Consider the following 23,463-nt stretch of genomic DNA (forward strand, 5'->3'; position numbering starts at 1 on the left):
CATTTAGTTATACTTCTGAGTTCTGATCATCAATCTGAGTTGGCTAACTAGGCTTATAAGTTAATATACTATGATAATTTTTTATGGGAGATTAATACCTAAAAGTTTGTAATGTTTATTTTATATGAATTTTAGGATTGTTTCTTCTCTTGCGTGATGATGATTGGTACTTTATCTTCTGGAGCATCTACTACAATGTCATCCTCCTCCCAATCTGAAAATGTGTTGAAGCGTAGCTCGGAAGATGTGGGATGGGAATATGGGATCTTGGCAAATCCTACAAACTCAGATAAGGTGAAATGTAAGTTGTGTGACAAAATCATTAGTGGTGGAGTACATAGATTAAAACAACATGTAGCCAACATAAGGGGAAATGTAGCGGCATGCACAAAGCCTTCGGATGAAGATAAAGCCAAATGTCGAGCCGCATTAGAAGAAGCAAAAAATAAGAAGAAACAAAGGGATAAGCACATTGTGGAAGTGAGGGAAGAGGTGCAACTTCAACAAATTCAAGAAAAAGAAGACATTGAAGTGATTGGGTCAAGGAAAAGGCCTCTCACTCTTGGACCTATGGATAAGTTTGCATCATCCATCAATCCCAATTCTTCAAATGAGGGAAGTAAGAAGACTCGGCAATAAAACATCCATGATGCAATTTGGAAAGAAAGAACACATCAAGTGGATCAATATGTGGCTCGATGGGTGTATGAAGCCAGTATTCATTTCCATGCTATTGATAATGATAGCTTCAAGCGTGTGATGGAAGCAGTTGGTCAATTTGGCTCGGGTTACCTACCTCCAAGCCAATATGAATTAAAGGAGCCATTATTGAAAGAAGAGGTAGAAAGAGTAAAAAATTCACTCAAGAAACATGAAGAAGAGTGGGTTTTGAATGGTTGCTCAATCATGACCGATGCTTGGAGTGACCGAAAAAGAAGAAGCATAATGAATTTATGTGTCAATTGCAAGGAAGGCACCATATTTCTTTCTTCTAAGGAATGCTCTAGTGAAGCACACATCGGGGAATATATCTTCGAATATGTTGACAAGTGTGTTGAAGAAATTGGGCCTCCAAATGTGATTCAAGTGGTAACCGATAATGCTTCTAACAATATGGCGGCGACAAACATGATGAAAAAAAAGAGGCCGAATATGTTTTGGACATCATGTGCCACTCATACTTTGAATCTCATGCTTCAAGGGATTGGTAATCTCCCTAGGTTCAAAGGAGTTATTGACAAGGCAAAGGCTTTCACTATCTTCATTTATGCACATCATAAAACTTTGGCATTGATGAGGAAGCATACCAAGAAAAGAGACATAATAAGGCCCGGAGTCACTAGATTTGCAACTTATTTCCTCACATTGCAAAGTTTGATGGATAAGAAAAAAGACTTGAAGGTTATGGTTGCTAGTGAAGAATGGGAACAATGCAAACATGTCAAGACTACAAAGGGGAAAGTGGCATATGCTACTGTATTGAGTTCACATTTTTGGAGTGGGGTCTTACTTTGCTTGAAAGTGTTTGAACCTTTATTCAAGGTGCTTCGAATTGTGGATGGGGATAAGAAGCCATTAATGGGGTTTTTGTATGGAGAGCTACAAAAAGCAAAGATGGAGATTAAAGAGACATTCAAGAACAATGAGGCCAACTATCAACCAATTCTTCAAATTATTGATGAAAAAGCTCGTGAGCGGCTTGATAGTCCATTGCATTTGGCGGGCTACCTCTTGAACCCTTATTATTTCTTCAAAAATCAAAGCATACAACATGATCCAATTGTCATGGAGGGGATCTTTACTTGTGTTGAGAAGTTCTTCCCCGATAACTATGAGGTTCAAAACCAAGTGATAAATGTTGAGATGCATAAGTATAGAGTAAAAGAAGGTGGATTTGGAAGACATTTGGCCGAACTTGGATGCGCTGAGAATGATGAAAACTATAATCCGGGTATGAATATTCACATATGCTTATATTTTATTTATTAAATTTGAGTTTACTACTTATTTTTCATTACTAATTGTGTGTTTTTTTTCTTCATTAGTTGCATGGTGGTATAATTATGGAAATGGTGTGCCTAATTTGCAAAGGATAGCTATAAAGATACTCTCATTGACTACAAGTTCATCCGGTTGTGAAAGAAATTGGAGTTCTTTTGAAGGTATACATACAAAGAAAAGGAATAGACTAGATACAACAAGGTTAAATAATTTAGTCTATGTCCAATTTAATGCAAGGATTATGAACAAGAAGAAAAGAGAGAAGGAGAAGAAGGTGGACATATTGCTTGCAAGTGAAGCTAGTATGGCTCAAGGATGGATTGTGGAGGGTGGTGATGAAGAGCTTGAGCTTGGCTTGGGAATTGGAGAGACATCGGAGGTAGGTAGTTCCCTAGAGCCTAGGGGGAGTTCTAAAAATATTGAAGTAAGAGAACTTCATGAAGATGATTTTATATTGGATGAGGACACGGAAGAAGAAGGAGATGATGAAGAAATTGAGTTCGAGTCCGACACGGAGAGAGTCTTGGAGGGATATGGTGAAGAAGAGTTTGATGCCTAGTAACTTTCGTAGCTCAATTTTCTTTTATGTCAGTGTCTGCATGTGTAGCATTCGAACATTTGACTCGTTGTTAATTCTATGAAATGTATGCCCATCATTCGTACTCACTGATGTTAATTCTATTATGTGAAATGTTTGTGCAACATTTGTACATTTGACTTAGTAGTGTTGGACTTGAATGTTTCTATAGTTCTAGTCTTCCATACTTACAAGTTACAAGCAGTGTCTAATTTTGAGAATGCTCATTCATTGGACATAAGATTGGAAATCACATTTCACTTTAGTGGTCGCAAGCACTGCCTTGTTCTCAAGTATACCATATGATTATTACTTCATTTGTTGAAAGAAATATTTCTTTTGTACATTTTCTACATGTTTTGTAAGTGTCAATATACACTTATTCACAGGATATACAAAAAATTTACCTAAATCCGCCTAGGCGCCGCCTAGCCGCCTAGGCGCTAGGCGCTAGCCAACCGCCCGACTAGCGCCTAGCGTTTTTTAGAACCTTGGTATAATCTGCATGCATCTTTATCATGTGCCTATGCGAAGCCAAACAGTATTTCATGATGAGATCACGTGTTTAATGAGACGTATTTATCTCAAATGGACTTTGGGTTGATATGTGCTTGGTTGACGGTGTTCAACTGCGACTTAAACTCTAGGAAGAAAACTGATCCGTTTGTCATCTATGACTTTTCAAACAAACTGAAAAGCCTATCTAGGAATCACATCATCACCAAAAGCCTAGCTTTCCTAGACTTCCTATCTCATTCATCACCCAAAACCATCATTTTTATTGTTGCATGCATCCTGACCCCAACTAAATGAATTTTAAATTCATTTTGAATTGTGCTGCACATCCACATCCAAACATCCGCATTAATTTGAATTGTGCCGCTTTATTTGAGATATAAATCGCATCCTATTTATCTGGTTTAAGAAGATACCGAGAAGATAATTATTATGATAAAATCCATAATATTATCCTTTAGGAAAAATATCTCCATTTTTCCATTCGACGGTTGAGAACCATGCTCACTCAACGGCCTCGATTACTCGGGCCGATGGTGTAAAATTGGGTCCAAACATTGCCCCCCAATTTCCTTGAACTTCGGCTCATAAGCCGAATGGTTAAGGAAATTATGCAATCGAAGAACTCTCGTATCGCCGATAATGAAACTTTTTACTCAGCAACAACATCTGTGTATTGCCAACGCTACGATCTTCCTCGGCTGCCACAATTCTATACAAGGCTCAGCCACTTTAATAAATAACCTCTTCGACCATCTCGAAAAATTTGGACCGAGGAAAACCAAATGGCGTCGAGGGCCGAGATATATAGGTAACCTGATTACCTAATATAATTTGTCGGCCATGCATATATATAACCCATTGTCAGCAATCATGACTAAATAGGTAACCTGACTTATGTGATTTGTCTATCGTGCCTTTGGCGCGCGCACACACACACACACACACACACAAAACAAACTTGTGCCGAGCACCATCTCATCGAGCTCGACATGTGTGTGCGTGTATATATATGTTAGCGACTAATAAAAGTGGCTAAACCATATGGGGCCGAGAAAAAAGAGCGAGTTCGAGAAGCATTAGGCCGAAGTCACACCATCAAAACCACCATCATTCGGCTTTAAGGAAATTCATCAGTTTTCCATTAATGGGCTCCACGCCAATCATTTTTTCCTCTTTTTCAAATAAGGCCTTCCATGAATACAACATGGGGAAATGAAGAAGAATTGGCATCATGTGGCGTGTCAAAAATCACAACACAGCCCTTATCTTCTTATACGCAGCATGTGGCGAATAATCTTTCTCGGCGAGCAATCGTCGATTATACCAGATAGACTTATAAGTCCAAAATTGGCTCGGCTAGAAACAACTTTTAAACCGAACACATTATCTTCTGGATTGCCACACCATCTTGTCATGACTTGGAACAGGTGTCGACGAAACTTTTATCTTTACCAATGGTATTCTGACATAACTTGGAACTGGTCATAACTCCACACTTGCAACCACACGTTCATAGGCTGAAGCCTACTACCTTCCTTATTGGTAATGGCATCCTGATGTAAGCTACCTTCCTTCAGGTCCATGGTTAGGATGCTTGTTGCCCCTCTATTTTCTTCTACATCGGCCGATGAGCCGAATGGTTAAGAAAATAATTTATTCCCTTTTTTTTTTTAGCAAAAGAAAACAAAAGTGGCCGAACGATAAAGTAGAGGAGCCCAATGATGTTTTATTCTAAGCCGAGATTTCTTTATATCAAAAGTCTCAATTTGATTTTGCTTTAGGCCGAACAAAGAATAATCTTCAAATACTTGTGACTTGGTGAAATTTTTTTTTTATTTTCAGCCGTCGAATGCATTGAACAATTATGAAGCCCCCTGACATTTTAATTTGGGCTTTTAACTTGAATAACTTAGCCGAATGGGATTTCTCCATATCGGCTTTATCACCAATAATCATATCGATTGGCGTGGTTTTTTCAGCTAGGCCTATGTCTCAGCCTTGTTCATCATTAGGGCACTCCTCTGACGAATCATTTTCTAAGTCGATTTGTGACTCAGAAACTTGAACTTTTGCTTCTAGGCCTACCATAATTTCAATCTCGATCGAAAAAATAGGTGGCCTAAGTTCTTCTTCGGCCGTCTCAACAATCTTCTTAGGCCGAATGTTGGTTGTGGCCAAAGTGAAAAATTGCCCCTCGGCCTTTTGATCCAACCATTCTTCAAATGGAATTAATTTGAACCCAAATAGCGTTTTCTTATTGAGCCACTCATCAAATCGAGCTCTATCTTCTTTTAACCATTGATCTTGTAAGTTGTGATGAACCTTCACATTTCTCATTTGAGAGAAAGATTTTTGCCTTTCTTCATTTGCTTGAAGGATTTGGTCAAGGAGTTTTTGTTGCTCGACAATTTCCTTGAATAGGTTCCAAATCTCATCCTGATTGTGATCTTGATATATCATGTGAACTTCGTAGTTTTAGAACTTGGTCCCACCGAGAGTGCCAAAATGTTGACCCTAAAAACTACCAAGCCTACGTGGTGTGCAGGCTGAGTAACTAATGAACTAACCACGTCCTTCAGCTATTTGCGGGGTGTGCCAACTTATCGGTAGAGCTGGGCCGAGGAGTAAAATGTGTTGATGTTGCGTTGGGTGCGCTGCTGACTTCTTGATCTCGCGACTGCGGCCGAGGAAGGAACACGTCTCGGCCTTTAGGTTCTAGAACCTGAAGACAAGGCTACTAGTTCTGCGAAGTTCACAAATCGTCGGCGTCGGATTCGATCACAGTGATTATATTCGTTAAAGTATAAGAACGTCGAATCAACATTAGACTATACGGGCACAAGTACTCAAACAAATGTACGTCTTGATTGTGAAAGTGGTTCGGCCGTCAGGATGCCGAACTCTAAAACCCACTTGTGAATAACCAATCATAAACAACTCGGCATTCAATGTGCCAAGCCCAGTAATTCGTAATACCTCACTTCGTCGAGAAGGCTAATGAGATGACCTCTGCCAATAAGGATTCGAAAATCCTTTTCAACCGAGACTTGGATAGATAACCAGTCGACCTCGACGCAGTGCTGTTTATCCAAACTGAAGGTGCTCCGCGGTCGGCTGATTCTACGGCAACGGTGCTGTTTATCCAAACTAACGATGTTCGCCGGTTGCCTTCACTTTGCTGTTTATCCAAACTGATAATGTGTCGACGGAAAAGGGAAATAAAAATCTCAAGGTTGTTGAGAAGTTTTGCGAAAGCGAGGGTTTGCGCAGGGCAGTTTATGTGTTGAATTGGAGCGCACATCCACATCCAAACATCCACATTAATTTGAATTGTGCCGCTTTATTTGAGATATAAATCGCATCCTATTTATCTGGTTTAAGAAAATACCGAGAAGATAATTATTATGATAAAATCCATAATATTATCCTTTAAAATATCTTCATTTTTCCATCCGACGGTTGAGAACCATACTCACTCAATGGCCTCGATTACTCGGGCCGATGGTGTAAAATCGGATCCAAACAAATCCCTAGAAAAAAAATCCGGTGAGGATCCTTTTCCGTTTTCAAGAATTTGCTTTGGAGTTTGGGCCGTTCACATTTATAAGAGGATAATGCTAAGACATATTCTAACTCTTAGAGTAAAACTCAAATTTTAGATTATAAATCTACTTCAACTTGCTCCAATGATCCAACCCATGAGTCAAATATGAGTTTTACCCAAAACTCATTTTTGGGGCAAATTTAGCCTAGAATTCACCCCGGGTTAGTGGGTTAGTCCACCATATATATGTACTTTTTTTTTGTTTTATACTAGCATATGGGCACACACAAAGTGTGTGAGAAAATTTTTTATTTTTGTTTTTGAAATAGAAGGAGAGAGGAAGAGAGTGATAGAGAATGTGGGAGTGGGAAGTTTTTTTTTAATTTTTTAATTTTTTTAATTAGAGATATGTTAGTATTACATGTAGGTGAGGCTTTGCAAAAAAAAAAATGCAAAATTTGGTTGTGTGAAATTACATTTCTACCCTATATTTCTTATTCATATTCTGTTTTAATTAGAGAGTTAAACTGGTAATTTCATAGGGTTTTGGTTGACAATGAGTGTTTTATTAATTAGTAGAGATTATAAATTCATTGAATTCAACCGCTAAAATCTAATATGATCAAATCTAACGGTTACGAAAAAAATATAACAGTTCAAATTTAAATCCAATGGCTAAAATAATTTTAAAAAATAATTATTTCATGTATTTCATATTCTTTTCCACGAGTTTCATGGTGTGTAACAGCCCGTCCCTAAAAGTTATAGTTTTTATAATTTTAATACGTGAAATTACGAAAATGCCCTGGGGGCAAAGCGTGATTTTTCGAGGACATATGTGAGTCTCATATATTTTGTCATGTTTCTTGACATGTTTGGATAGAGTTCGACCTCATGGACGTGTAGGCACAAACCGTTCGTGATTTGGAGTTATAACGAAGAAGTTATTAACGTTTAAAGTTAGGGGCATTTTTGTAAATTGGTTAATATCTATAAAATTCTAGATTTTTGGAGCAAAATCTGGAAAGCCACGTGTGTGGCCCAGATTTAAAGAAATATGAAATGGGTGGTAGAGATGGTGTAAAAAGGAGGGAAAGGAAGGAGGAACCGACCAGTGGGGAGAGGAGAGAGAAGAGGGTGACCAATGGGTGAGGGGAGAAAGGAGAGAAGGGAAAAAACGGAGGAACTGGCCGGGTTCCTTTCGACCCACGACCTGGGTTGTAAACGGTGGGTTCTCCAGTGAATTTCACCATTTTTCCGTCGAATTAGGCCGATTCATCAATCCCATTCATCAATTATACTCCTCATTTACCATTTCCACTTCAAATTTGAGAGAATTGGGTTTGGAATTGAGAGGTTTTGCGCCCGTGGGTGTCGTGAGACCCGTGGCCAAGATCCATCAAATCTGAAGCGTTTCCATTCAATTACCACCACCAAAACACCCCTCAAGAGGTCAAGAACAAAGCCCAATCAGTGGTTAGAGCATTAGAGTTCATTTGAGGACGAATCAAGAACCACCCATATCTAGGGTTCCGGCGGGTTTTTATGAAATTTGGGCTTTTGCCGGCCAAATTGGCCGTAGTCATAGGTATGAAAGTTGCTCCACTCACTAAGATATTCATTTATATGTGCTTTGATAATTGTTCTAGGCGCCGATCATTTGTGACACCTCGATGTTCGTGCTAGGGAATACTAGTGGTGTAAACAGACAAGTTGTTTGATGAACAGTACTATGATCATTAAGAAAGGTTCAAAGATCATTATTTACGTATTCTCAGCCATTATCACTACAAAGTACCTGTACCTGTGCTTTTATATTGAAATGTCTCATTTTATGGAATTTATGAAATGCAGAAAACATGTTGCTCTTGTTTTTCATCAAAACAACCCACGCCATGCGAGTACAATCATCAATAAAGGTTACAAACGAACAGGCACCGCCTAAAGTAGCAAGCTTAGACAGACCTAACTATCGTAATGAACTAACATAAATGGCACCAAACTTTTAGTCAAACTGGGTGAAACTGAAAACATCACATTGGCCATAAGCCAGTTCACAAACATCGCACTTATGTTGAGAGTTGTCCCACATTGGTGAGGGACAAGGTTTGCTATGTGTTTATATGATCTTGGGCTACTCCTCATATTGCCAATTGGTTTTATGGTGGAACACATTAATTTCATTATGGCATCAGAGCAAGGTTGTCCACGTGTGAAGCCCAACGACCACACGCGCTTCACGTCACCCAGTTATTGTCTACGTGTAGGCTTGAAAATCCGCCACACGTGCAGGGGCGTGACTAAGGCATTGCCGATTGGAGTGTTTAAAGCTCATGTCTCTCGGATGGGAATACTTGAATCATTTGATCAGTGGGAGTGATCTGTTACAATTTGGTTGTTTGTTTGCTGCTGTGAAGTTCAAAGAGCTGGTGCAGTGATATAGACAGGTTTCAAGTTTAAATTTTAAAAGCTTATGGCTGAATAATGATAGTATTAGATTTGTAGTCTTGTTTTTTGTTTATTTTGTCGAATTGAGATTAGTAATGATGGTCTATTGTTTCGAGAAACAAAGTTTGATATAATTCATTTGTTGCTTTTATAATGGTTAGTCTGTTTAAAGCATTTGTTGATGAGTTGTTGATTCATGCATTGTTTTGAAGCAAAGATTTATTTTAAATTTTGCTGACAATGGTGTGAAATAGTGGGAGCAAATTATTTTGCTTATTTGCTGATATTGATCAAGTTCACAACGTTGAGGATACAAATTGAATGTATGTGACTCTTGCAAAACTGTTTGCTTTATTGTGGTAATACAGTTACAAGCGTTCTGCATTTTGAGATGTATGATAGTTGGTTGTGATTGAAAAACTTTTGTTAACAGGCTTAGTGATCACTTCTATCTGAAAATGGTTGAATAGGCTGAGTACTTGAAATTGTTCTCATGCTCAGTGGGAGAATGTAAGAATATGAGTATGAGATAGAGAAATTTTAGGACCGGCTATAGGTGTTCAATTAGATAGAAAAGTCTTGTTAATAAAAGGAATGCTAATCCTTTTTAAAAAGGGATTTTGTACAGCATTGAGATCAGAACAAGGAAACAAGCTTTGTTTCCTATATGGATTTTGATAGGGAATCCTAATCAGTTATGGTAAAGATTATATGTATATATATAGTGGCCTCTCTTCTCACAGAAAATACGCTCAGATTTTGGACTTAATCCTATTAGTAAGTCGAGCTCTTGATAATCTGCGAGAGAAGAGAAGGCACACTGAAAGCTTGCGGTTATGGCTTCGGGTTCTGCAACAGGTGCAGGTATGTTCTTCTTGCTGATTTTCTCATATACATAAACTGAATATTTCTCTCTAAGTTGTAGTTCATGTTTTGGTCTTGGTGATTATGTTCTTTATTCTTACAGTGGCTAGCCCAGCCATAAGTTCTGGTTCATCCTTTGTCTCAGCAATGGCAGCACGTTGTTGATTGTGGTGAGGATCACAATTTTTAACTCGCCCTTCGGGATAACCAATTAGCTCGTAGCATATAGCTTTTGAGTGACAAGGAAGATTGCAATGGGCATACTTGCTACGCACAGTGCGTTCAGATGAATCAGTGTACGGTCGACCCCCTGAACCAGATGAATTAGACTGATTCTGAGGCGATTAGGAACAACCATTGCTTCAGTCTTCTCCCTCTCACCCTTCATAACATCCTTCATGTTTGACTTGCAACGTACATAGGCATATGATGGTTGAAGGCCTGAGTTGGTTCTTTGCGTGAAACCTCACTAGGAAATTATTCCAATTTATCAGCAAGGCATCCTAGGAGAAGTTAAACTCGCTACCGCTCATGTGATTCATGATAAATCTTAATATCTTTTTCACAAAGCATGGATACCTTAACCTTACTGTAATGATCTAACTCTTGAAAAATTTAAGTGAGTTCACCAAAGTAGGTAGACACAGGTCATCCATTTTTTCGGAGGCGAGATGCCTTCTAACTCAAGGTATAAAATCGCACTTCTTTCTTTTCATCAAAGAAAGCAGTCTTCAAGGCTTTCCAGATGTTAGTTGCAGTCAGTAAGCGAATATATCGCTTCCTCAGTTCCGGCTTCATGGAGGATAGAAGCTAACTCCTGACTTTCTGGTCCTCAAATTACCAATCATCGTACTTGGGATCGTCTTTGGCTGGAACCTTACTCGAGCCACAAAAAATATCCCATCTTCTTTCGTCTGGCTATGTGCATCTCAATGAGAGGTGCCCATTTGTCATAGTTGTGTTCATTTAACAACACTCCAATATTAAAATTGAAGTTGTCAGACTGAACAACAACTGGAGCAGCGAAAGGCTTGGTTTCGGTGGTAATATAATATCGGACAATAAGGAAAATAAAACTAATTACAAATGTCAACATATGGATATGTTGGTCTATCTATTTTCCCAAAACAATTTAGGAAATTTACTAAACTGTATGCTATATATGTGTGTGTGTGTGTGGAGATACCGGAGAAAATTGAAATCTAAATATATCAAGATCTAAATCCACTGCCTTAGTAGTTAGCAACGACGTGCTGATCAATCTAGTTCTCCGACTACCATGATGAATACTGCCAAGAGGTTATCCGTTATCTGGGTAAATTATGTCCCCCTCAAGACCTTAAACCAATCCATTACTTCCTTGGTCATGAGATCATATAAAGGTGTTTTCATTTCACAAGTCAAGTATATGAATACGGATTGTTGAAAGTAACTTGCATTTTTGGAGCTAAAGTATGTTTTATACCTACGGGATTCTAAAACTCTCAGAGAGATTACTTAGTTTATTCGACATTTTATAAGTTAACAATAAGTGCACTGCCATACCTCAACTGGACAACTCCATATTTTTCATTTGCAGTCAATCAAGCCTGTTAACATATGAACATGCCTCAGGAATGTCATTTAGGAACTAAAAAAACGAATTCTATAATATTTCAAAGGGATTATGGATCATGATAATTGGTTTCACAAAGCCACTTTTGGGATTCAAGCTTTCTCCAATGCTTACTGGATTAAGCATCCCACTGACAGAAGAACCACAAGTGAATTTTGTGTGGTTTCTAGTGCCAAATCTTATGTTCTTGTATGCTAAGAAGCAAGAGTTTATATCTTTCAGACGTGGTTCTTTTCTGTCAACTCCTTATGATTTATGGTATAACTATCAGTTTGCCATAAGATTAGCATCTAATTCTAACATTCATGCTCATATGAAGCATGTACATGTTAGGTTGTAAGTTTATATAATGAGTCCATGGCATGGTAGGTTGTAAGTTTTGAGTCGTCATTCAAGACCCATATATGTTGCATTTTTCATATGAAAGTCAAAATCAGTACATAGCGTGAACTTCTAATAACAGAGAGTTGGAAGTCATTTGTTAAGTTGTACTAATTGGACTAAATACAAGTAGTCAAATGTATGTTCTAATATGTTTTGTGTTTTACATATAATAGTGTTATTGAGTTAAATTGTCAGTTGTTAGAAGACACGGAGATCGAATCTGCATCAGGGTGCATATACATGTTTTTTTAAGCTTTTATTTAAAATATTATTAAAACAATAGTAATCAATTCTAAAAACTCTTTTTACATTTTACAGATTTATGAGCTCATATAGATTTTGTTATCCTAGAAGCAAGATAGGGAGTGTGAACGTACATGAAATTTTCTGAATTCTTACTGTCTTTTGGCTAGGAGCTTATTTAAAATGCCCATTAGAGATGTTTAAGGCCTACATTTGCAAATGTAATTCCCGTATATTTGATTTCTATCCTTAGTCTTTTAACAATCATTATCTTAAAACTACTCTAACTTACCCGGATGAAATGGTTGTGTTATTTAGCTGGCTTAATTCACGTCTGATTGATTTTTTATTATTATAATAATAAAAAAATTAAATAAATAAAGGAGCAGTTGGGTCACCGGGTAAGGCCGAACCGAGTTAATACGGGACGGATCAAAAAACAATGGTCGGATCAATGTCCAGAGGCCCATTGTCAGTTGTCACTGTCGATTCAATCATCACCACTATCCACTATCGGAAATGCTCGCCGGAGCTGAATCCTCAAGACCCACCGATCCAACAACTGCCGCCACAAACTCACCATAGATGAAGACTTCAATCCAAACCTCTCATGGTTTCACTCTGTAATGCCCTCTTTCTCCTCCCCCTCTCTCCCTCCTCTGACCAAGCCTAAACTCCTCGCCGCCACCAAGCCTCCCTGCGTCGTCCAGTCTCTCCTCAAGCTCTGCTCTCAGGGAAATCTCTCGCAAGCCCTCTCCACTCTCGATCTTCTAGTCCAAAAGGGTATCCGCTTACCCGCCAAGACTCTCGCTTTCCTCTTGGAACAGTGCGGCGCCGCCAGGTCCCTCCGAGAAGGCAAATGGGTTCACATCCATATGAAGCTCACTGGATTCAAGCACCCCTCTACGTTTTTAGCCAACCATTTGATAAGTATGTACTTTAAGTGTGCCGATGATGTAGAAGCCCGCAGGGTGTTTGATAAAATGGCTGTGAGGAATTTGTACTCTTGGAACAATATGCTTTCTGGGTATGCTAAGATGAGGAAGTTGAGTGAGGCCAGGAGTTTGTTTGATAAAATGCCGGAGAAGGACGTCGTGTCGTGGAACACCATGGTCATTGGTTATGCCCAGAGTGGAGTTTGTGATGAGGCTTTGAGGTTTTATAGAGAGTTGAGAAGGTTGTCAATTGGTTTCAATGAGTTTAGTTTTGCGGGTGTTTTGACTGCTTGTGTGAAGTTGAAGGAATTGGGGCTTACTAGGCAAGTTCATGCGCAGGTTTTGGTTGCCGGATTTTTGTCAAATGTTGTGCTTTCTAGTTCGGTTGTTGATGCTTATGCCAAATGCGGGGAGATGGGAGATGCGAGGAAAGTATTCGATAACATGCATGTGAAGGATGTTCTTGTTTGGACAACACTGGTTTCGGGGTATGCAAAATTTGGTGATATGGAATCAGCTAGTGAATTGTTCAATCGGATGCCCGAGAAGAACCCTGTATCGTGGACAGCTGTGATTTCCGGCTATGCTAGAAATGGTTTGGGGCATGAAGCCCTTGCATTTTTTACAGAGATGATGTTCTATCAAGTTAGACCTGATCAGTTTACGTTTAGTAGTTGCCTTTGTGCTTGTGCTAGTATAGCCTCACTTAAGCATGGTAAACAAGTACATGCGTCTTTAGTACGAAATAATTTTAGACCCAACACAATTGTTGTGAGCTCTCTTATCGACATGTATTCAAAATGTGGGGATTTAGGGGCAGGAAGGCGAGTTTTCGAGCTCATGGGTGATAAGCAAGATACTGTATTATGGAACACGTTGATATCTGCCTTAGCACAGCATGGTAAAGGTATAGAGGCAATGCAGACGTTTGAGGACATGGTCAGATCAGGCATGAAGCCGGATAGGACCACCTTTGTGGTCATTCTCAATGCATGTAGTCATTCTGGTCTAGTGCAGGAAGGGCTTACTTTTTTCGAGTCCATGACTAGTGATCATGGCATTGTTCCTGATGTAGAACATTATGCATGCCTAGTTGATCTCTTGGGTCGAGCTGGACGTTTTGACGAGTTAATCAACCAGCTCAAGAATATGCCAGGTAAAGGTGGGGATCAAGTTTGGAATGCATTACTTGGTGTTAGTAGAATTCATGGAAACACAGAGATGGGAAGAAAAGTGGCTGAATACCTTATTGAGATGGAGCCTCAATCTTCTGGTGCCTATGTATTACTTTCAAGTATATATGCCGAACATGGGAAATGGGAGTTGGTAGAGAAGGTGAGACAGCTTATGGATGAGAGACAAGTGAGGAAAGAGCGAGCCCTTAGTTGGATAGAAGTTGAAAATAGAGTGAATGCTTTCACTGTATCGGATCGGTTGCATCCTCTGAAAGAAGAAATATACTCAGTTTTGGAACAGTTAGCTGGCCAGATGGAAGAAGATGTTTCAGTACCTAATTCCTTGAGGTAAAAGTTTGATGATTTGTTACCTTGCGGGGGGTTTTAATAGGGAGAACTGGTGATATAACATATCCATTCAATTTTTGTAGTTCATAGCATTTTTGTAAGCTACCGTTTTCAGATTCTTTAGATTTGAATCTCAAAAAATGATATACGTGCGAGAATTGTTCAATAAAATCTAAATTTCTGATCGCATGGAAGGTATTATGTTTAGTTTTTGCATCATTCACTTCTCTTTATTCATAAGGGACTACCACACTTGAACTTGCATAGTATGCTTATTTCTCATTCCGATCACAAGAAGTGAACATGGGTGGAAACTATTAGGTTGGATTAATGCTGCTAAAACTGTGCCAGCTCATGTTATGCTAAACCTCTCAAGAACGTCTCATAATCTCTTTAAACATTTGCTCATTGCTTCTGTACCGTTTCTATTTCGATCGAGACTGCAAGTGATCCGTATCCTGAATACGAACTTACTCTATAGAGTTCGGATCCAACGGGAACTATTTTCACACGGCAGGCCCCATGAAACTTCATGGTTTTAGCTTCTTGTCAATTTCTTGCTTGTCTAATTTAGGAATGTGGTTGCGGACCATTGAAATTGAATTGTTCAGATGACCTTCCAGTTCATTCATGTCTTTTCTCTGACTACAACGTTTTCCAGATGCAGTGAAAACCGTCCGATCGGATGATGCTTTAGTGATGATTACTGATTAGATGACAAGTAAACATTGTTTTTACCTTCAAATCAGTGTTTAGAGTTCGCATTCAACAGATGTAGTGATTATCTTTGTCAATTTCAGTGGTGTTAAATCCGCAATTGTTGCAATTTCCTTCAATTATTTGGCATTTGGTGCTCTGACTTTATCAGATGGGTATCCTTCTTGGCCATAGTTTATGGTTAATCCAGACGGTTCTTAAACTTACAGAGATGTCCTAATGTTACTATTCGACTCGATATCTGTCATGTGTACCAGGGGATTTTTTAGCTAAAATTGTCTTTGAGATTGACATAAATTATCAGTTTGGTCTTTAATATTTAAAATCGATAGAAGTGTTTCTGAAATTGTCCATCATCAATCATTTTGGTCATTCTATGAAAAATCTCCGTTAAGTTGAGGGTTTAGTTGTCAAATTAATTCCTGTACTTGAACTGGTGGTTTCTTCAATTTAAAGAAAATTTTTAATGATCAAAATGATTGACGGTCGACAATCTCATGAACTAAAGTATGAAGTTATGAGTAACTTTTATATATATAGGTCGCATAATCGAGTGGCATAGTAATGTTACACCCTAGTTAAGAATGATAACAGAATTGAGTGGCATAGTAATGTTACACCGTGATCAAGAGTGACGAGCAAAAACGTTCTAGAAATGTTTTAGGTACTACAGTTCTTGTTAACAGATAAACAAAAGATATCAAACCCAACAGCGAAAAGCTATACAGCTTAGGACAACCATACAATTGTACCAACCGATTAAAAAAGACACATCGATCATGACTCTCCACCAATAAAGATAATTACATTTCGCCCTCTTCTTAATCAAACCTTGAAGATATATTTTTTATTATTATTTATGCACGAAAACAAAGAAAACAATTTCCTCAAGCCTTTTTCTCACTGTTTATTTTTATATTTTTGAATTGAATAAATTAAAAAAAAATTAAAGAACAAAAAACAAACAGCTGTACTGAAAGAAAAAAAGAAAGAATAAAAGATGAAAATCATTTAATATAAACAATAATCAGTTTTTATACACATCAATAGGTCCTGCAACAATAAAGTCTTTTCTGCACAACTTCCTCCATTTACAACCAAAGGGTAGAAGAAAAAGAGTTTTCTTCTTCTTCTTCTTCTTCTTCTTCTTCTTCTTCTTCTTCTTCTTCTTCAATTTTCATATTGGAGATGGGTTCCCATGTCTCGAAGCAGGTAGAACGTCGGAAGGCGATCGCGGTGGAAAAACACACACTGTGTGATCTTCACCAGAGCTGTGGTGAAGAGTTTCCATCATGTGCCTACAAGCCTTCGGACAAAAAAAACTGGATGGCTGGGATCAACCCTGAGAAACTTCACATAAACAAGATTGTATGGCCTGGAACTCATGACTCTGCAACCAACAAGATTGGATTTCCGTTCATCACTAGGCCTTTTGCTCAGTGTCAAAATCTGTCCATCTACCAGCAGCTCGAGAAGGGCGCCAGAGTTCTCGATATTCGAATCCAGAAGGACCGAAAAGTCTGCCACGGAGTCCTCCTCACTTACAACGTTGATGCTGTGATCAGCGACGTCAAGAAGTTTTTGTCCGAAACGCAGTATGAGATCATAATACTCGAAATCCGAACTGAATTCGGCCACGAAGATCCTCCTGAATTTGATAAGTACTTGGTTGATCAGCTCGGCGAGTTTTTAATCCCCCAAGATGATCATGTTTTCGACAAGACTATTTCGGAACTGCTGCCGAAGAGAGTGATATGCGTGTGGAAGCCGAGGAAGTCACCTCAGCCGAAGGCAGGGAGTCCTCTGTGGAATGCAGGGCATTTGAAGGACAACTGGATCGACACTGACTTGCCATCCACGAAGTTCGAGAGCAACCTGAAACATTTGAGTAATCAGCCGCCGGTTTCATCAAGGAAGTTCTTTTACAGGGTGGAGAACACGGTCACGCCCAAGGCTGATAACCCGGTTTTGTGTGTCAAGCCTGTGACGGGACGGATTCATGGATACGCGAGGCTGTTTATAACTCAGTGCTTCTCTAGAGGTATTGCGGATAGGTTGCAGATCCTTTCTACAGATTTTATAGACGAGGATTTCGTGGACGCTTGCGTTGCGGTTACATATGCAAGAGTTGAAGGGAAGGCATGAAGTTTCCATGTCTGTGCAGTCTTGTTCTTGTTTTCTGGTTGATTAATCTTCCATCCCACAGTAACTCAATCCTTTTTACTTTGTTACTATTTTCTACATCCATAGAGTTTGGATTGTTATTCTTAAGGGATAGCGGGAATATCAAGGTGGCGGAGTTCCAAACGTATCACGCGTCGTTCTGCTGTTAGTGTGATTATCTGCAGGTTTATTTATGTGTTTGTAATGTAAAATATGAAGGGTGTAAAGTAGATGTAGTGATCGCACATTCTTGCTGGAGAAGAAACCTTTTCTGTGAATAAAAGTTGATATGTCTCTGCAGTAAAGCTAAATATTCTAATGAATCTAATCAGCTGCAACATGTAAGCTTGAGCATGCCAAGGAGTCCAAAGACAGCATAAAGATCTTCAAAATAAGAATTTCGAGTTCACGACTAGCCCAGGCCTGTATTTTGAATGGCTAAAAACGCTTTCAGATAATCATTCATTTGAAAAATTGATGACATGAATCAAGGCCAAATTTCTTCGTCTACATGAATCATAATTAACCGAGGTAAATAAATGTGAGAAAAACTTCCCACCCACTAGCTTTTCGTTATTTCCGACCATCCAACTTTTGATCTAGTAGTAAATCCTCCTTCCAAATTATAAGAAGCTCCGAATCCCCTCTTCCACGATGATAAAAATAAAACACAAAAATGCGGGTCCTTCTTTTTCCCGGGATTCACTCTCAACATGACTACAATATATATCAGATTTGACCTACCAAAGAGACGACATTGATGGGTAATGATGCAGCTTCCCCTTTCATTGGCATCTTGAGAAACACTTGGTTGCCAAGAAGAAAACTTTATCACTTTTCTAAAAGAAAGAAAGTAATGTCTGCCACATTAATTTATTCATGTTAGGAGTATGGCATACAATACAACACAAAGTGAAGAGCGGCACAAGATGTGTTCAAGTCAGTACCATCAATTACGAGTGCGATATACACATCATTGCAGGTATGTTTTACGCGTTTGGGGGCATACAAAACAATGGGAAAACTACAAGGGGATGTGAAAAATGGACCGGAGATTACAAGGGAAAAAGCAGGGCATGCAAAAACAAAAATATTCTCTGCTCAATATCTTCTAGTTAAGAACAAACCACTTCAGATATGCCTGTATATCCGATGCTGCTATGTTGCTGGAATTAGACAAGGAAAGCTCTACCGTGGTCTACTTCCTTCTACAAAATTTCTGTTTCAGATCTTCCTCAAGTCGTTGGAATATTGGTGAGAATGCTCCTGCAATTAAAATAGAACCATATCTTATACATTTTACATCCAAAACATTTGGAGAGAGTTCCTGCAAGTTAACTGTGTTGGATGTAATGAACTATTCTTTCTTTGGGAAAGTAAACGAAAGATACGAATGTTGTTTTGCTGGCCAAATGGTGAAAAAAAAAACATAATGCTGTGATCATCACTATCATTCTTAATGAGAGTGTTTAGCATATTTTTTTTGAGCTGCCTCCAAGTTGAAAAAATACAACTTTAAAAATTTAGCGACATCCAACCGATTATAACGGAAACTAAAGTGGATGAGAACAAGTAACATATGAAAAAGTTATGGCGATAATTCATAACAGTATGAATGCAAGGCAACAAGGCAGTTGAGACATCTGTAGGTCAATCATTTTGGCGATCCAAATCATTCACACGCACAAGGAAAGATAGATTGCACTAATGTTGGTGACAGCTCAAAGCTAGTAAAAAAACATGTAAAAGCATCACCAGAGTGTAGTACAAATGTTTATATTAATAAAATTTATAAACAAAATTTAAGAAATAGGTAGGCGAAAACCTGAAAGTTGACAATCTCTCTGCTGTAGTGAGCCTTTCACCAGAAGTGTCCCTGGGTTTTGCTGAAAGACCTATAAGAAAGAAAACTTGTAAAAGTCAAGCACAAATTCTAAAGACAATGTCACCATATACAAGCCAACTAATGACATCACCGTACCGAAACACGAAAACCTAGATTATTTGAATGCAAGTTCAAACAGCTTGAGCTTGTGGATGCCTGTTGCTTATCTTCACAACTGAAAACTCTATCATAATCTTGTGGCCCACCCTTCAAGATTGCATCTGAGTGATCTTTTGTCACGGTGATCTGTTAAAAGTTAGAAAGTGCTGCTTGTAAGTACACACCAATATCACTTGATAAATAAACCGAAAAAACAAATTAACAGATAAGCATACGTCGAGTGTAAATGAGGATGTGTTCAAGTTACACGATGCACCGCTACAGCTGAAAAAGGATTTGGTTGATTCCAATACATGTATAGCACCAAATTTTCGGTCGAGGCCCTGCAAAGCAGACAAGACAATGACAAAATGCAAGAGATAATGGAAATTATGAGATGAAACTATGTAAGTCAGTCCTCTCGGTCCTCATAGATGCTTACTGTATTCCTAAATAAGCACGAATTTGCATATTATAGAAACAAACGATATATGCTAGTGCAAAATGTGGCATAAAAAATGGAAGGAATTTTAAAATCTTTTCAGCTCACTGCTCCTGGAATTGCAACTTTAGGGAAGCCGCAATGTTGTACTAGTTATTGCAGAGAAGGACTAAGAAGTATTCATCTTTCAAAAATTTGAATTGTTCGTAAAAAAACTCAAGAATATCAATCTTGTAGGTCTCCAATTGACATTAGAATAATGGCATAATTGCCACCGACCTTTATACCAAAATAGTTCCTAGTCTTCTCTAAAAGCAGGTTTGTCATTCAAACAATCAAATGGATGGGTATTTGTCAGGGTGGGTCATTGGGTTTAAGGGAATCCTTGACCTCTTGTTGATAACTCACAACTTCTGATTTGCAACGTTCAGAATATCAGGTAGGTACATTTTTTATATTGGAAAAATAGAGATCGTTGAAACAATATAAAAGAAAGACAAACAAACCTCAAGCATGAAAGAGAGGTTGTTCTTCACAGCCATATGAGATGACACTAACTGCTTGGCAGGAGGCAAAAAGGACCAGGCCAGCCCCCATCGAGAAGTTTGGCCTTGGACAAATTCAGTTGTCTTTACCATGGTGACTCCAACTTCCCAAAGCTTTGATGTTAGGATTTTGACATTCAGTTTCCTACCAACCATTGATGTGTACCACCTGCAAGTCAATGGAGAGACATAAGAGCTAAGTTTCTGAGAAGATTACCCTGAGACAGAAGAGATTTGGAAAGAACATAATGGGTAATAAAGAACATTACCGAAAAGTATGCTTCAATGTGACGCTATCTTCAATAATGCGAGTGATGAAAGCCTTTTCTCCACCAGGACAAACCATCTCGGTTGGGGTCCCACCACATGCAGTTTTTGGATTTAGTCCTGCTTCCTCCATGGTCTCGAAAAATGGAGGGTTACACATGCAGAAGTCAAACTCCTCACCATCCTTAACCACACCAAGGAGAATAGGTGGCCCGTGATATGTGGATGAAGAGGAGGGCAAAGTCACTGCTTCACTTTCCATATTCTCAGTCAATTCTATTTTTCTTTCAGTACCATCCAACATCCCATTTGGCGATCCTTCCAGGGGAAGGGTCTCTTTAACACTTTCAACCTTTCTAATTTCAATAAGTTCCGCAATATGTGGATTATCTCTAACATTTTTTTCTGCCCACTCTAGTGCTACATCACTCACATCTACAACCAAGGTCGGTGAAAATGAAGCTTTGTTAGGTTGTAAAGTATTGATGTATTCAAAAAACCAAGTATGAAAACGCTAACTAAAACAACTAATAAGCAACCTGACCCAACAAAGCTCCAACCCAGAAGAGAAGCACCAAGAAGCGGATATATGCAGTTTGCTCCAGTTCCAATATCAAAGCCCCTAACTTTATCACCATTGCTTGTAGTCTTCACAATGATGTCAGATGAGAGAAGATCTTCAATCCAATGAATGTAATTCGATCTATTGGGCACAGTAGGGCACAGCTGCCCATCTGGAATCCACCTGGGAAATCAAATTCACATTGAACGTCCTACATTATGAACCCCCATGAAAATGCTTCTTCATTAACTGAATAGACTTCAGGAATCAAGTATTCAACTGGGTTTACACACCGTAACAAAAAGGCGAGACTTGAGAGGGAACTATACAATGAGTTAGGAGTTACAATAAGCTGGGACTTGGAGATATAAAAGCTAAAGCCGCAATAGCTTTATCACATTACTAAGCTAAGTATAATTGTGTCCTCAATGTAACATTAAACCTACGATTTTATCTGCGTAACGAAGATGGTACCAAGATTAGGAACCTTTTTAATTTGATCGTCCAAGTAAACCTCACAGGCTGCAATGTTTCATACTTTCATGCCTACTGGGATCCTAGTAAAACTTTTGAAGCTAATTAAGGTGGCATGGTTATAAATTCAGTGACAGAATCAGAAGTTTTCGACACAGCCGCTACACAAAACAAGTAAACCAAAGAATATTCAGCTAAAACAAGAAACTGGGTAACCTCAAAAATCGAAAAAGATACAAACTTTCAAGTCAAAACCCCTGTATTCCAAGTTCTATGAGCTGCCCAATTAAGCAAATGCAGAATTGGATGAGAAAAAATTACCAATTGAGGCGGTGGTCGTGGAGGAGGAGGACCCGAGTGAGTTCCCGGGTGGCGTTGAAGTCGGTCCAGTCAACTCTGGGCCGATCGTCTCGGGAGAAGAAGACGAAGGGCTCGAAAGAGGGGTACAAAGAAGCCAAGTGAGCGAAGTCGGGTGTGTTCTCGGAGTATTTGTTTCTCAGGTGGGTCGCAGGTCGCTCCTCCTTTCTCTTCCTCTTCTTATTTTTGTTCATCGACATTTGAGAGTGAATTATGCTCCAGGGATTTTGCGTTCTGATACTTGTGGATTAGCCAGCTGAAATTTGGGCTTACCCATCACCTACATTTTTGCCTGCGACTTTGAAGGCCCATGAGCTGAGTTACATTTTCTTGCTCTATTTTCAGGACGACGAAAAAATCCATTGCTAAAACATAAGAATCAAATTGTGTAGAAACTAACCACCACGGAGTGGTTTAGTGGTTAAAAACGAATGTAAGCATATATTTCACACAGCACGTCCTAAGTGTGATTCTTATCATTGGTGAATCGCACGATAGTGGCTAGAGAAAAGTTGAAATGCCTATGTGAGTATTCCCGGTTTCCGAAATAATGGATTGTCATGACGAAGCCACCAACTGGTCTCTTTTTAAGAAAAAAAAAATTGTACAGAAACTATCAAACCCTTCAAGAAACTCTCATAGTTTGGAAAATTGTTTTGATATACAATCTCACTACCAATAAACAAGACAACAAATATAAATGAAAAGCACCGAATATCTTGTCCAAACAGGGGACATGCCTTAATATTATTACATAGGGTAATTAGTCACAATAAAGATGTTTTGGCATTTGGGTGCACTTTTGATCACACTTTCTAAAATTGTTCTTTTAATCAAATTTGCTTGTGAGAAGTGCGTATTGTTCTTCGTTAATCAGAAAAAGAACAAAAACACATCGTCGTTCTAACGACACTCTCCCTTTTTGCTGCGTTTGTTCCCTTTCTAAAAAATTGCACGCAAGTTTTTACAATATAAAGGACGCTATGGACTTTTCAAAGGCATAATTGACGAAATCATCATCAATTTTTAGAAAGTGTGATCAAAAGTGCAACTAAATGTCAAAATATGTATATTATGGCTAATTGCTCCATTATATATTGACTTTGCTTTATAATTTTTGTCCTAGCTAGACAAGACCCAAATCATTGGGAATATTTTTTACTCACTGCTCTGATAATGCTCACCACTCATCCTATTTATCATCGTCAGATGAGTTTAAAATTCGAGATTTGTGCAGTGGATAGACACAAATTTCAAAATTTAAACACATTCAACGATGATAAAGAGAATAGTGAGCAT

The 23,463-nt window shown here is 38.7% G+C and overlaps 3 protein-coding genes across 4 annotated transcripts; 2 read left to right on the forward strand and 1 right to left on the reverse strand.

The window, feature by feature from the left end:
- Positions 1–12,603: 12,603 nt before the first annotated feature.
- On the forward strand, positions 12,604–15,498 carry LOC126623224 (pentatricopeptide repeat-containing protein At2g21090-like). Its single transcript, XM_050292022.1, has 2 exons — positions 12,604–14,653; positions 15,315–15,498. The coding sequence occupies exons 1-2, from the start codon at positions 12,822–12,824 to the stop codon at positions 15,340–15,342; spliced, it is 1,860 nt and encodes a 619-aa protein (XP_050147979.1). The 5' UTR covers positions 12,604–12,821; the 3' UTR covers positions 15,343–15,498.
- Positions 15,499–16,358: 860 nt separating this feature from the next.
- On the forward strand, positions 16,359–17,838 carry LOC126623230 (uncharacterized). The gene has a single exon (XM_050292030.1). The coding sequence runs from the start codon at positions 16,559–16,561 to the stop codon at positions 17,513–17,515; it is 957 nt and encodes a 318-aa protein (XP_050147987.1). The 5' UTR covers positions 16,359–16,558; the 3' UTR covers positions 17,516–17,838.
- Positions 17,839–18,351: 513 nt separating this feature from the next.
- On the reverse strand, positions 18,352–22,388 carry LOC126623226 (uncharacterized). Of its 2 annotated transcripts, none has more exons than XM_050292025.1 (8): positions 22,129–22,388; positions 21,311–21,516; positions 20,774–21,206; positions 20,466–20,673; positions 19,754–19,861; positions 19,575–19,664; positions 19,359–19,428; positions 18,352–18,799 (listed from the first exon to the last, which is right to left on the reverse strand). In XM_050292025.1, the coding sequence occupies exons 1-8, from the start codon at positions 22,362–22,364 to the stop codon at positions 18,732–18,734; spliced, it is 1,419 nt and encodes a 472-aa protein (XP_050147982.1). In that variant the 5' UTR covers positions 22,365–22,388; the 3' UTR covers positions 18,352–18,731. The 2 variants fall into 2 exon arrangements, with proteins under 2 accessions (XP_050147982.1, XP_050147981.1); XM_050292024.1 differs by having other exon boundaries at positions 19,515–19,664; positions 22,129–22,387.
- Between the last annotated feature and the right edge of the window lie 1,075 nt (positions 22,389–23,463).

The sequence above is a fragment of the Malus sylvestris genome, chromosome 5, assembly GCF_916048215.2.
Source record: "Malus sylvestris chromosome 5, drMalSylv7.2, whole genome shotgun sequence".
NCBI lineage: Eukaryota > Viridiplantae > Streptophyta > Magnoliopsida > Rosales > Rosaceae > Malus > Malus sylvestris.